General features: G+C 37.9%; 2 protein-coding genes across 4 annotated transcripts; one reads left to right on the forward strand and one right to left on the reverse strand.

Annotated features, from left to right (window-relative positions):
- Positions 1-501: 501 nt before the first annotated feature.
- LOC114759523 (transcription factor TCP2) lies at positions 502-8,631 on the forward strand. Of its 3 annotated transcripts, none has more exons than XM_028948712.1 (4): positions 502-787; positions 1,427-1,478; positions 1,761-3,622; positions 8,214-8,631. In XM_028948712.1, the coding sequence occupies exon 3, from the start codon at positions 2,104-2,106 to the stop codon at positions 3,574-3,576; it is 1,473 nt and encodes a 490-aa protein (XP_028804545.1). In that variant the 5' UTR covers positions 502-787; positions 1,427-1,478; positions 1,761-2,103; the 3' UTR covers positions 3,577-3,622; positions 8,214-8,631. The 3 variants fall into 3 exon arrangements, with proteins under 3 accessions (XP_028804545.1, XP_028804547.1, XP_028804546.1); XM_028948714.1 differs by having other exon boundaries at positions 1,427-1,458; XM_028948713.1 differs by lacking the exon at positions 1,427-1,478.
- A 2,931-nt stretch (positions 8,632-11,562) lies between these two features.
- LOC114759526 (F-box protein At5g46170) lies at positions 11,563-14,161 on the reverse strand. Its single transcript, XM_028948716.1, has 2 exons — positions 12,656-14,161; positions 11,563-12,054 (listed from the first exon to the last, which is right to left on the reverse strand). Exon 1 carries the CDS (start codon positions 13,840-13,842, stop codon positions 12,676-12,678), a length of 1,167 nt encoding a protein of 388 aa, XP_028804549.1. The 5' UTR covers positions 13,843-14,161; the 3' UTR covers positions 11,563-12,054; positions 12,656-12,675.
- Between the last annotated feature and the right edge of the window lie 371 nt (positions 14,162-14,532).

Genomic DNA, 14,532 nt, shown 5'->3' on the forward strand with positions numbered 1-14,532 from the left:
CCAACTTGTTTCCCCTATCATATATGTTTCTTTAAGAAATGATACAAAAAATCCTCTTCAGTTTTTCATGTAGAAAACTAATATTCAGAATTAAAAATTTAATTAAACTGTTATTCGTAAAACATATGCGCTGAACTATCTATAATACTGTCTTTAATTATCTACATTGAATTTATAGAGAAACTTCCTTAATATATACGTGCAATTATATATTAAGAATAATTTAAAAATGATAAATTTTAGAAGCAAATTTAAATAGATTAAGATATTAGTATATTACATTAGAACTGAAATAAATCTTCTAAAATAGATTTAGTGAATTTTGGGATGAAAATAGCAGTATTTACACTTGAAGAGAGAAGAAATTTATGGAATGACCAATGACTAACGACTAATGAGTGAAGCGAAGGGGCGAGAGAGTAAAATAGGCAAAAAGATGTGGCCACTCGCATAAAATCTGGAGCGGCGCAGCGTCTCTCTCTTCCCTTTTCCGATAATCCCTGTGACATTGTTTTGTAATAATGCAAAATGCAAAAATGGATTTTGATTCAGAAACCCACCTTCAAACAAATCAATTCATCCACCATCTTCTCCATCTTCTTCCCTCCTCACCTTAATCCATAAAATCCTCTCTCACCCAATTCCTCTCTTCACCCTCACTGCTTTTTCCTTCCATTTTCTCACCCATTAAACAAGCCCCGTAAACCCTAGAAAACACTCCTGTCCTCCTCTCTCCCTCCCTTCTGCTACTGCATTTTTTCTCGTGCCAAGGGATCAGAACACGGCGGTAAGCGTCAATCTGAACTCCAAATTCAGTTAACTAACTGCACAGATCATACATATTGCTTTTGTGTTTAGTTTAATGGAGGATTTGAGGAGACCTCGTGTAGGGCTGTAGGCTATATATAGACTTAAAGATTGACAGCTAGAGAGAGGAGGAGAGAGACTAAACAAGCCTTTTTCCCCCTCTTGAGTATCTGAATGTAGAGAGGCAAACGAGACCATTTGGGAAATCAAGAAAAGGAAAAAGAAGAAGAAGAAGACATTTTTGTTCTTTTTCCTTTTACCTTCAATTCTTACCGCGAAGCTATAGCTACTTCATTTGCGTTTGAGCCTATCATACGAGCTCTGACTTGATCTGAAAATGTAATTTCTTTCAATAAGCTCAAGTTTATTTGCAGGCTTTTCCCTGATGATTTGTGTTTCCTTTGCTTCGTTGATAAACCATTAGGTAAACACAGATCTGTGAACTATGAGATCTGCCCCATAATCCTTCAAAGTAACGAACCTGAATCTGAACTCTATTCTATGGCAATATAAATGCTATTTTAAGGGCGGTGAAAGAAAACTATATAAATGCAATAGGAGCTTAAAGGGTTGGCTTAGATCGGCAAAACCATAAGCAAGTTTTGGTCTTTTTTGCCAGATAATAACAAACCAGAACGGCCCAGATCGGAGGTACGTCCGAGATAGAAGCGGTCAGTGTTCATCGCTAAGCATTTCATCTTTCTTTTCTTTAAAGCTGAGAGTCTTTAATAATCTACGCTGAGGTTTTCGTTTTCAAAGTACTAAGCTAAATAAATGCTGTCTGATCTTATCTGTTTTGTAATAACCAACAAAGGTGACTGAGAATGTGTACTTAGTTACTACTACGTATTAATTAAGCATATGATTTTTTTAATTTTGTTTTTTCTGTTATTTTTATTTATTTATTTAATTTTTTGTGGTTGTTGAGGGTGAAATGCTTTTGGTTTTTGCAGGAGCTGAGTCGTCTCTGAGACCTTCTGAGGCTTTGCTTTTGAAAGCGTTCTCTGCAACTGCAAAAAGCTTGAACGAGGGCCTCTCCTTCCTGACTTGGACTGTGATATATCGGAGCGTAAAAAAAGACCTTTTTATCACTACAAACCCAAGGTACTCTGAATTATCGTCATCAATGCAAAGGACACACCAACCCCACCTGCACTCACCCTCCAGCTTCTCTCTCTAAATTTCCCTTCTCCTCTCTCTTCTCTCTCTCTCTCTCTGAGCCTCTTCTAAAGTGTGAGGCTAGGAGGCAGGAGGGTTTTTCTACAGCTTGAGCTTCACAAAAGGCATGATTGTGGTATGGAGGAGGATGGGATTCAAGGGCAAGCGCGTAAATTCCCAAGAATTGAAAACGGGAGTGCAAGGAACGATTCCTCCAACAACAACAAGATAGGTTCCAATATTAACGAAGAGAATGGAGACCTCAGAAAAAGAAGTGGAGGAGGAGGAGGAGGAGGAGGAGGAGGAGGAGGAGGCAACGATGGAAGTAGCAACCGATTTCACGGTTGGCACCACCAGTCTTCTCGAATCATTAGGGTTTCTCGTGCCTCCGGCGGGAAAGATCGGCACAGCAAGGTCATGACTTCGAAGGGTTTAAGAGACCGAAGGGTTCGCCTCTCTGTGACCACAGCGATTCAATTCTACGACCTTCAAGATCGACTGGGTTATGACCAACCTAGCAAAGCCGTGGAATGGTTGATCAAAGCTGCTTCTGATGCAATTTCTGAGCTTCCTTCTCTGAAAAATACGTTCCCCGAGACCCCAAAGCAACCCAGCGATGAGAAGAGGGGAGGTGAGAAATGTATCGATTCAGCTGACGCAGAAGTAGATGGTGAAGCGAGTTTCCACCAGCAGAATCAGAATCAAAGTCAGAATCTTTCCTTGTCGAAGTCCGCTTGTAGCAGCACGTCGGAGACAAGCAAAGGTTCCGGCTTGTCTCTCTCCAGGTCGGAGATTCGAGTCAAGGCGCGTGAGAGGGCGAGGGAGAGAGCGGCGAAGGAGAAGGAGAAAGAGAATGATGAATCTTGCAATAACATTGCTCATCCCCAGAATAACAATGTCATCTCCATGGCTCAAACTTCTTTCACTGAGCTTCTCACTGGTGGGATAAATACTAGCGTTCCTGCGACTACTAGTCCCACCGGGTCGGGTCAGCAGAATCATAATCGGAGTGATGAGGCTGATCTGTTCAACAAAGGAGCTAGACATCAATGGAGTATGGCGCCTATGGACTACTTCGGGGCAGGGCTTCTGGGAGGTTCGTCGTCTTCAAGAACCCAGCATCATCAGTCTTCTGCGTTTGCAGGGCAGATCCAATTGGGGAACAATCTTCCTCAGACAATGTCGGTTGTACCATTCGGAGTCCAGAGTGAAAACCACTCAGATCAGCTTCAGCAATTCTCGTTCATCCCCGACCATCTTATGCCGGCGGTGGTCACGTCGTCGCAGACCCCAAGCGGCGGGGGGAGCGAGTACAATCTCAACTTTACCATCTCTTCGTCTTCTAATTCCGGCGGCCTTGCTGGTTTCAGTAGTAGGGGGACCCTTCAGTCCAATTCTCCGTCTCTTCTGCCTCACCATCTGCAGAGGTTCTCACCTTTAGACGGATCGTCCAACTTACCTCTCTTCATCGGAGCAAATGCAGCTCCAGCCATGGAGAATCACCACCACCACCACCATCACCAGTTCTCACCCGAATTAGACGGCCGCTTGCAACTCTTCTACGGCGACGGAAACCGGCATTCAGACCAGAAGGGAAAGGGGAAGAACTGAGTTCCGATCGACGACGCCCTATTTCTCGTGATCCATCGGCTTACCGGTAAGAAAAAATGATCATTTTTTTAATAAAATTTTCCACCATCCTTTTGTCTTCTCACTTCCGATTCACGTACAGTCAAATAGCTTGCATTGTAGATATTGTAATTATGATTATAATCCTTGTGTGGCTGCCTACTGTTCTTGTATAGCAGTTTACTTTGAACATACTTAAACCAACAGGAGTTTAGTTAACATTTTGAATATCATAACATAAATAAATAGGAGAGAGATCCTTTGAATTGGTGTATATGTTGAAGCTGGTGGCTCTTATATCCCAGATGGTAGCTTTCGCAGAGGGCGAAGGGGCGTGTGATGGGGCGAAGGTTGCTTTGTTGGGAACACTAAATAAAGAAACAATGGGTGGGTGTGGGTGAGGGTGTTGCGCTGAGGTTGTCGTGTGGATGATTCATGCGTGCGGTTATGGGAGACTAGGAATAGGTCATCGGCTGTGTGTCTCCTCGTTTGTGGTCTTGTTTGGTTCCCTTGTTGTGTAGCATCTCTAAGGTTATAAAGCTCTGAGGAATGAATGAATAAGTGAAATGGCGGATTTGTAGGTCATTCAGTTTGTGCAGTGTACAAGGTAAGGGAAGGCCTCCAGAATTACAAAGATATAGGAACGAAATAGGGTTTTACAATCCCAATTCGTTTTTCTCACTCCCAAGCCTCTCTCACATGACGCTGCTCGGCGCATTGTCTCCTTCTGCATGCCACTATGTGTGCCTTGTTTTTACTCGTAGGCTTTACTCTGTCACTACTTTAATTTTATATAGTAATAAATAGACATAAATTACATGGCTTTCTTTAAATTTGGTTAAATTAAATTACTCACACCCCTCGCCTATTCTTGAAAGTTACACCAACTTTCCGTAGTAAGAGGAGCCACCTCCATAAACTCTCCCTACATTCTCAGCCTATTATACCCTTATTTTCTTCCCATCTCCAAAAAAACTTTGTGTTTATTTTAAAATTTAAAATAAGCTTGTACGATTCTGACAAAATTTAATGGAATATTGCTTTTCGTTTTGGGGCAAGTCCATATCAGTCATAAACACAGATGTGAGGTGTATTGTATTTGTAACTGTGATTTGCACAAAATTCAAGAGGCAATGCATATAATATAATATAATATAATATATTCGAATAGAAATTAATTATATTATATGCACAAACGTGTCAGATTTTAGTTAAATAACAGGTTAGCTGAATACAGACACAGTGCGCGTGTCAGTGTACGCAAAATTTATTCTGTTATTATCTTTCGGCCAAATCTATTATAATCTGCAAGATTGGGTACATGGGCATATTCCAATATGATTTGTTCTGATTGGTTTAGAATTGAGAATTATAGTAATAGGCACGTAGGCTGACTTTGTCTCTCTGAGCATGAGAAGGGAAGGATTCTCAAACAGGTTAGGGCATGATTAGGAGGCACAAATATGTTTATGTACTATTATAGACAATACTATGTTAAAAAACCCTCCTAGTTTTTAAGGCAATTAGAGTAGGCTTAACTGTAACGCACTAGGTAATTGTATATAGTATTTATCTTTTCATCGCTTCTCTCAAGAAGCAGAACTTCTCGTAACTAATTATTAATACACCACTACATCGTGTAAATCGATCCAGCATATAAAATTGACCCAAAAACCCAAATGTTCGGATGCATATGATAGAAACTAACCGTTTTGATTATATTAGATCATTTATGGAACTAATGATGAAAATAGCAAATTTGCTGGTTTCTTTTTAGTAATTCTCTATGTGTATATGTTATTATGGGTTGAGGGTAGGCGAAAAACCCTTACTTCTAGTTGTGTAACTCATCTCAGGATCTCTACTTTAGGGCCTCTGCTGTTGCATAACGTTTGATTCGCCATGAAGCCATAAGTTTCATTTCTGGTTTATGATTCTGCTTTGCTTTACTCAGAAAGGCCGGTAAGAGTTTGTTGTCCATTTAACAGTATGTTGTGTCATATTGGACTAATTCCTACTATTAATACTGATGATTAAAGGATCGTTTTAAGAAACACTATAATAAAAGAGTCATTTTAAGGTTGAATAGACACCCTAACACCAACCATCCGGGAGGGAGACCATTCCCTGTCTTGTTGGAAGCTGAGATGAAAAGGATGAACGTACGTGGTGTAATTGTTATGCAAGAAAATTAACATTAACCGGACGTGTATGTATATAAAATACCGATAATATTGAAACAGGAGTGATGGTTTAACTTACATTTAAAAAAAAAAATTGTAACTTAAAAGTCTAGGTTTCGTTATGATTCATGTTGTTTCTGGTTTAGATAACTGACTTTTTACCACTCTAGGCAAACATGACCATAGATTTAGCTTGGGGAAAAAGTGCATATGATCCGTCAAAAATAGAGCGGCCAAGTTATTTACAAATCAATATGTGAATCAGTAAGGGATTTGATTCAATTTTCAAAAGAGTACTTCTAATTTTATTAATTCAGTATGCTAGTCATCACCCTTCAACTTAGATGTCAACTACCAGCACTGGTGCCAACTACCAAGCCAAATGAATAGGCCAAAGGTCTTTTTTTTTTTTGGGCAAAAAGTAGGATTAAAAATATTAAATTTCATTCAATTTATCGTTCAAGATCGAATAAAGATAATGGTGCAATTAAGGCTTCTTATATAATTTTCAACTTCTCTTTTGAATGCAAGTTGAACTAGAAGTTGGAGCAAATAACACGCACATTGTGCCTTGTTGTGAAGCTTGTGATTTTTTCTCCCCAAAAACAACTTTCTTTGCAAAGCATTGTATATAAACTTGTTCCAACTAGTAAACGATAATGTAATAAGGTATTTAGAGAGAGTGAGAGAGAGTGACACAAGATAACGTAATTGCGTTTTAGGTCCTTCACTCTCTAGTCTCTATAAGAGCCCTTGAAGTAAACATGCATCCCCCTTAATTAGCTTGTTATTGAATTCACATTCCCTTGTGATGTTAATATTTGGAAAGGAAGAGCTTTGGTCTTTTGATATTTACGTTGGACAATTTTATGCTTACATCATTGATCATATATATAAATATATATATATATGTATATGGTGCTGGAATTTGGATGTGGGAATATTAAAGAATAGGTTATGTTGTAGAATGTTGACAATTTGAGAGGGTCTTTGGTCAACTTCATAAGTTGAGAAAATTAAATTGCACTGTCCATCAAGATGGAGTGGGCCGCTTTTATTTTGCCATAAGTTCAAAAATGCTTGTTAAACAGATGATGTGCTAATTCAAGTAAGACTAATTAGGATTAAAATCATCCAACAAAGTGATATAAGCCTTCTGTTCTCAGATAGCCCTACTCCTAATATTGGTGATAAGGTTAAGGTTACTATGAACTCTACATTAGAGTGTAACAGATTTGTGTCCCATACTCAGCAACTGAATCATGAAAGTGACCTTGATAAAAGAAGAGGGCAGATTTATTTGGTAATCTTGTTGAAAAACACTGAATTGTCTGAGCTTGAACTCATTCTGTCTAGTACGAAAGTTTAGTTGAGCCGGGGCCTAGGGTTTATGAGGATTAGGGCAGGTTTTATGGTTTAAAAAGCGCTTCTAGAGATGCTTATAAATTACCACCAATTAGGTTCATGTTCATTTGCGGGGAAGATTTGAATTTTGAACCCATGCCCTTGTAGAGAGTATGAGAATGGTCCTTAAGTAGTAGAACAACATTCATTGGCACTTTATGAACTCCCTTCAGTCACTCATGTGCGGTGAATATTATAATAGCTAGAGAACCGCATTTGATTCTAATGCCGAAAGCCAAATCACCTTGTTAGGACATGAATTACTCTTCAATAATCTTCATGCTTACGCTGGAGTAAATAGCCACAATTTAACTGGTAATTATTGAGCTTCTTGAAGCTTGAAATCTTTAATACGATGGTTAACTATATCTGAAATGGAGTTTATGTCTTTCATGGAAGCGTTCTGTTTGTTGAATTCATTCCTAGTCCCTAGAAAGTGGTCTCTCACGGATGAAGTTTAGTAAATAGTGTCATCAAATGTACAGTGAACTTAGGTACTTGTCCACCTGAACAGGAATTACTTTTATTTAAGAAAGCTTCTATGCTGTATCCATGGCTTCTTTCATTCCTTGATGGTTGATTGAGATTAGTTCTTTAGATTTTCATGAACTGAGTTCTTAACTTCTATTTATTTTGCTGCTCATCTTAAAACATACAACTATCTATAACTTTCATGTTTTATCTAACTTCTGTAATCATATAGTGGCTGAAATTTCTCGTTCTCTAACTTACCCGATTACCTAAAATTGAACTATAATTGGATATCTGGTGTATGATACGCTTTATGAGAAATGTAACAAACATGTTGAAGTCTAAAATTCAGATTATACAACATTATTTTGTAATTGTCTTGCCATGCTTTCCCAATGTGGGTACTAAACAGGCCTGTGGGGTGTTCATTTTTTCTTTACCCCACTCTCATGTTTGTATGAAGGGTTAAAGTAAATCCAGTTATAAGCTGCATATATTAATTAAAATTTATTAGTCCTATCCCACTGGAGCTTGATTTCTGTGATATTTTCTTTGATATAGGACCAAAAGCTAGAGCAAGCTATGCGCCACAGCCTGTCTTTGGTTTGCTGCTGCCACATCGGATGGTACAATGTTGTCATCAAGTGTTGATATTCATACATTGGTCATTTTGAAGTATCATTCGCTTAAGTATTTGGATATAAATATATATTAATCTATGCGTGCTGCAAATCTTCCTGTGTTTCTGGAGAAATGTAAGAAACTTGAAGTTATTCTTTTTTGCTTTGTCCAATTACTTTGAGATTCTCTGTATGCCATTTGGCTGAGATCAGAGTGTGAATGAATCAGTCTCTAAAAAAAGCAAAACCTCTTGTGATTTTAAGACTGATTTCTCCTCTTAAGGCCAAAGCCTGAAACATATGTTTCCAGATTTTGTCATCCTATGAGAATATTTCTCAGCTATGCCATGTTACAAAAATTGTTGCACAACATACATTCTTCACTGTGAAATTGCTACATGCAAACTTGCATGATGACACAAAATGAAATGAAGCAGCGCCTAGGGATGTGCATATTTCAACGTTTGAAAACTTAGATAGCATGCCATAAAAAGAATAGTGGCTTGGGAAATTGGGTAATTACCTTCATTTTGATATTCCTATTTTGGAGCCAAAAAACAGACGAATTATTTGAAGACGTGATTCAATTTCAGCAGTTTCAACGCTTCAGAAAGAAGCGGCAATCTTTATGTACAATGCATGTGCTCACAAATCACAAGTTATAATCCCTAAAGTATTGGAGGTGTTCTTTCTTTATGCACAGAAAGGCAAAAAGAAGAAAAGAGAACATATAAAAGGTAAAGAGGGTTTTCTGAAGAAAAGAAAAGGCATAGCATAGGTGGGAATAGGACAAGCATAAATTTCGTTGAATTCAACAGTGCCTTTAATTCACAAGAGCAACATTTTCTAGTTGCCCTGTGCCTCTGCAGAAGTGTTGTGAAAAGCAACTGAGAGAAAATGATAGATCAGGCCAACTTTTGCTGGGAAAAAACAATAAAGTAATGGCCTTGAAATTTTTTTTTACAACTAAAGTTTTATTTTGTTTTATCATTAATGAGATTTTTTTTAATCTAAGTTCTTAACAAAATATCTCTTAAATTAATCATTCGTCAATAGAACATCTGTAAAAAGTATTTTATATAACATTATATATATTGATTTATTGTAAAAAGAATTCGTGATACAATTTTGTGTAATCAAACTGACAAGAAATTTTATTAACGACTAAAATAAAAAAAATAAAAAACTCAATCAAGAATGGAAAACTACACGTGGAGGACTAAAACGGACTTCATCAGCAGAATGGGTTTTTGTTTTTTGTTTTTTGGGTATAATGTGCCGAAAATGACAATTTAAAAGGAGGGAGAGAAAAGGAACAAATTTGAGCCATTTGTTAACGTTTATTCTTGTTTTTTTTTTTGGGGTGGGGTGGGGTAGCAAGTAGGCTGTTTGAAAGGAACAAATAATAATAACAATAATGGAACACAAATCTGTACCCTAAAAAAAAAAAAGGAACACAAATAATTTTAAATCAATTTCATCATATTTATGATATTTGGACCTGTCTTGCCATGAAAATTACTGGTTCATGCTTCTTAACTTATCCGGTAACATTGAGGTGCATGAATCTAAGAGCTTGCTTGAAAGTGACACTATTTGGCTCTTCCTTCGAACACACCATCACCATTACACGAATAATTCATATTCATGGAATTTTTCTTGTAGGTTTTAAGTATTATATGAATGTTATGTTTTTTGGGCGTTCGTGGGGGAGAGAGGGAGAGAGGGAGGGAGGTGCATGATGAATAATAAATGTTTAACGTACATAGATAGGCATGGTGAATCATAAGGTCACATCTCTTGAATTTGCTTTGCTGGATGAATGAGAAATACTTATATACGATCCTAATTACAAGACCTTATTTATAATCTACAAATAATTTCTTATAATTATAACCAGAGGTAGTATCATGTATATATGATTGGCCAATTTTTTTTTTTTAAAGTCACAATTAAATTTTTTTGCGTATTTTTCTTAAAAAATAAACTCTATATATATATAAGCTTATCATATCTGACCAAAAAAAAGCTTATCATATTGGATTTAGAATGTAAATAATTCATAGATTTTTTTTTTGGGAAAAAATAACTCCAACAGCAAAAGATTCATTCTTTCTTCATTGAGCAACCATAAACATGATCCAGCTCAGCCTGTTTGATTCTGTTTAGAATGGAAAGTTATCTCGGCTGTGTTGAAAATGACGGCTTCAAATTTTTAAACACAAGCCTTCCCTTCAACTTTCTGATGTTTTTTTCCAACTGCGTAAATGTTCCACACTTTTATCTTAATCCTATTTAGAAAGAGATATATATTTCATCTCTATCTCACCAAACCAGCCTTCAGACGCTATTTTAATTCCTGTATACATCATTCCTGGGATTATGTTTATCCAGAATTTGTAATCCCCTATGGCTGGCTTCTTATTACACAAATCACATACTTCCACCATGGATGGCTTTGCGTAAATAGACAGAGGTACTGAGAATTCTACACAACTATCACTATCATTACACTAACAAATTGTTCACACGAATAAATGAAATCTTATGGGCAATTATAAGTGCAACAGCTTCTATTAAAGTCCCCTCACCTACGCCTTGGCCCTTGGGGACCACCCTAACCAAAATAAAAGCCACCAAGCTGGCGCTTTGCACACTACATGAAGTAATGAGCAACCCAATCCATAATGTTGTCAATCTATAAGCTTTAAATGATAAAAATAAGTCAATTCAGTAACCCAAAGCCAACAATCAATTTGACTAATCTTCTCCTTTTGAGAAATTTTAGACAGATGGTTCAGCACATCTTCCGCTCAAACAAGATCTTGGATTTATGCACTGCTAATGAAATTTTTTTTTTCTTGACAGTGGAAGTGTTTTACACTAATACGGCATAATCCAATTCAATTTGGATCAGTTGGAGCCCACTATATCTTCAAGAAACTGATTCTGATATTTGAGGGCAAAAAATAATTCAGGGTTGTTTGCAATCATAGTTTTCCAAACCAGAAAGTCAATATTTTGATGTATTTATTTTTGAATGAATATGAAACCACACAAAATCAACAACAAAAGCAACAGAAAATCCATTTAGACCCAACAGTCACATGCTATTGGACTTGCAAATTAAGATTATGGGGCTGTCAATCTGATGCAGAATTAAGCTGCTTAAGTAATAGGCTTTGAATCTTCTTTAGGATTAAAATATTATATGCACTAAGCCCTTAGGGGAGAATCAACCCTTCAGATCATTCCAAGGCAGAGAGCATCTCCGATTATAGAAGGAAAGAGAATCTAATTGCAGATATATGGGCCAGGGATTTAATACACCTTCATCTGCTTTTTTACATCTATTTCTATGCTCGAAACCCGAGCAAGTTCTTTTGACCAGTACGGATGAAGCAAATCGCATTGCTCATTCAACTTTAGATGTATATTTCACAAGGGACACCAAAAATAATACCTAGAATATTCACAGATGGATGACTGGAAGAGTAAATGACTACAAGCTCAAAGCTTTTACAGGATCATCTAGTTGTATGTGTGCCATAACTCTTACACGCATTACCTCTAAAAACAACCAGCAAAATGCATTTAGTCATCAGTTCAGACAAACAGAGGCGAATGACACCAGCCGCATTACAAGACATTCAACCCTAGGATGAACTTTCAGAGGTAGAAAAGAGTATGATCAGGCAAGGGACCTGCCTCCACTCTACTCCATAGATGCTGACCTTTTTAATTCCTTCAGTCATGAACTTCCAAGTTCCCCTCTTCATTCACTGAAAATAAAATCCATTTCTGAAAGAGTAAATAAGAGTAGTAAAACTTCCTTTAACCAAAAAATAAAAATAGGCTAATGCCAAATTAAAAATCCCAATAAATAAATAAGGAAAGCATCAGTTCATCACAATCAGATGATGCTATTATTCCAGGGAAATCATTTCCAGATCTGCGGCACTAATTCTGAGTAAGCTAGCATAACTATATACAGCAGACAATAGAATACACTTCATACATCCTTTTCACATGTTGAACGACAGAAGCTTGCCAAAGTTATGTTTCCTCATTATCCCACTTCTAAAGCAATAAACAAAAGATATTAAACTAGCCTATCACTCTCAAGCAATCAACAAACAACTGATGAGGTAAAAAAGTGAGACGTCCCCTATATCGTTATCTCTATTATAGAATCAAGTAACTATATCTAAACATAGCAGAACCCTATGGCAAAGGCGCCTTTCAAGCATGGGGTTCCAGCAGAGTCAAATAGCAAGTGAAAAACAGTCACATATTTCTTCAACTGGCATTTCTTTAGCTATATATTATAAAGGTTGAATAGGAAACACAAAACTTGCACAGTAAGCGAAGAATAAAATTTACCTTCTATCCTATTACTCGAATTAGAAGGAGTTCATCTCGAGACAGTAAGTCCTCCTCTTCACCAGCATCCTCACAGCAGTCCCATAAGGCTCTTCAAATGCTGTTGAAACCCAAGACAAATCAGACATTTCCTTCTTCCCCATGGGGGATGGCTCACTTGGCCTAATTGCAACAAGAGTTGCGCCCTTCAAAACAACCCCATTTGGCAATTCTATGTAGGGTGCGTACCAAAGCCTCATACTGAGGGCAGGAACAAGAGTCCTCTTTGATGCTGAAGAAGCTGAAAGAGGCTTCACCCTCAGCTCCTCCAACTGATCCCTATCCATGTATAACACACCCTGCCCATCCGCATCTGTCAAAACTAAATTGTCTAATGTTCTATGCTCTGAAATGATTGGCTGCAGCAAGTAGTGCCTTGCTGAAGCAGCAATCAAAGAGCTGATTGTCCAAACAACTCTAAGTTTCAGACCCCCGTTTGTGTAAAAAGAATCAGGTATGCTTCCATTGTCATCACCGCCATAGTTGACGCATAAGGCATCAGAATTCCCATCCTGAGAATTCAAAGACTTTCTTGGGTGAATGACCGAAGAAGCGCCTAAGATTACACAATTATCCAAAGTTGACCCAAAATCAGCTCTCCATTTTAACAAAACCCCGTCATCTATTCCTAATTCCCCACTGGGTAGCTCGATTCGAAGAAACCGAATCTCGTTGAAATTCTTCAAAACTTGAGTAGGGGAGTGATGGGTCACACCGCCTTGCTGGCCTTCCACGTCTTCACTCCCAACAGCAAGCGAGGATGACGAAGACGAAGAACCTGAACTCACAGAAGCCCTTCTGGGCCCTAACAACTGACCCAGAGCTTGAAGGGGCTTCACAATCCCACCAAACACTACCCTAAATAGATAAGAGAAGGGGCCGCGAGATTTGTCTGACGAGGCCGCAGAAGAAGAGGAATCGTCGTCGGATATAACACAGTCCACACGAACGACGACGTTTTCAACCTGGGGCACTAGAAAGTGGAATCGCCGGGAAACCACACAACACCGACCTAGGGCCTTGACATCGCCGATCCTGTTGAAGACGAGGAGAAGCAGAGAATCTGGGAGGCGATCGAAATGATCAATTTCGACCACATCCGGCTCCGGGTGAATTCTGGAGGTCGGATCTGGACGAAGGGAGGACATTGTAGAGATTAAAACGACAGATTGTTCAAAAGACGAATTGGGAAATATAGCCGAGATCAAGCTCAGAAATTTCGACGGTGTAAGGGCATGGGGCTCGGAAGGATGTCTGAAAGGAGTGGGTTGGAAGCAGATCTACATGGTATTAAATTGAGCAGGGGAGAGATGGCAAAATAGGGAAAATCAGAATGTGAAGAGGAAAATGAGCAGAAAGAAGAATGGAAATGGTGGGGATTGTGGTAGAGTCACGGTTTGTCCTTAGAGAGAGATTGTGCGTTCGTGAGGGAAAAAGATGCGTCCGTTGTGCATTTGTGTCTGTGTTTACAGGAAACTACTTTGCTTTTTCCTCCTAGTTATTCCTTTCCTTGTGAGTTTGTGATTAATATTTACTAGATATGTATTTACTGTTTACTGATTTTTTTTTTTGAGCTGAGACTGTTTACTGATTTAATAGAGGCAGATACAGAGAAAAATTATCTACATTTATATGCAATTGCACGGAATTTTAAGTTCTAATCTGTATCTTTTTTATTTTATTTTATGAATTATATACTCAGTCCGTTCTGTACGTGATAAAATACAATTATCTACATTATATAGAAAAAATTTTGGTGTTAGAATATAAGTCATATGTCGGGTATTTTTTAATCATTTTTCAGTTTTGCTTTTATTTAATTCTCGTAAAAAAGAAGG

This window comes from Neltuma alba, unplaced genomic scaffold (assembly GCF_004799145.2).
Source record: "Neltuma alba isolate B1F8T4 unplaced genomic scaffold, ASM479914v2 tig00010858_pilon, whole genome shotgun sequence".
In the NCBI taxonomy this organism is placed as follows: domain Eukaryota; kingdom Viridiplantae; phylum Streptophyta; class Magnoliopsida; order Fabales; family Fabaceae; genus Neltuma; species Neltuma alba.

What these genes read in the sequence shown, in the direction of transcription:
- LOC114759523 (XM_028948712.1), top strand. Translation starts at nt 2,104, where the DNA reads ATGGAGGAGGATGGGATTCAAGGGCAAGCGCGTAAATTCCCAAGAATT.
- LOC114759526 (XM_028948716.1), bottom strand. Translation starts at nt 13,842, where the DNA reads ATGTCCTCCCTTCGTCCAGATCCGACCTCCAGAATTCACCCGGAGCCG.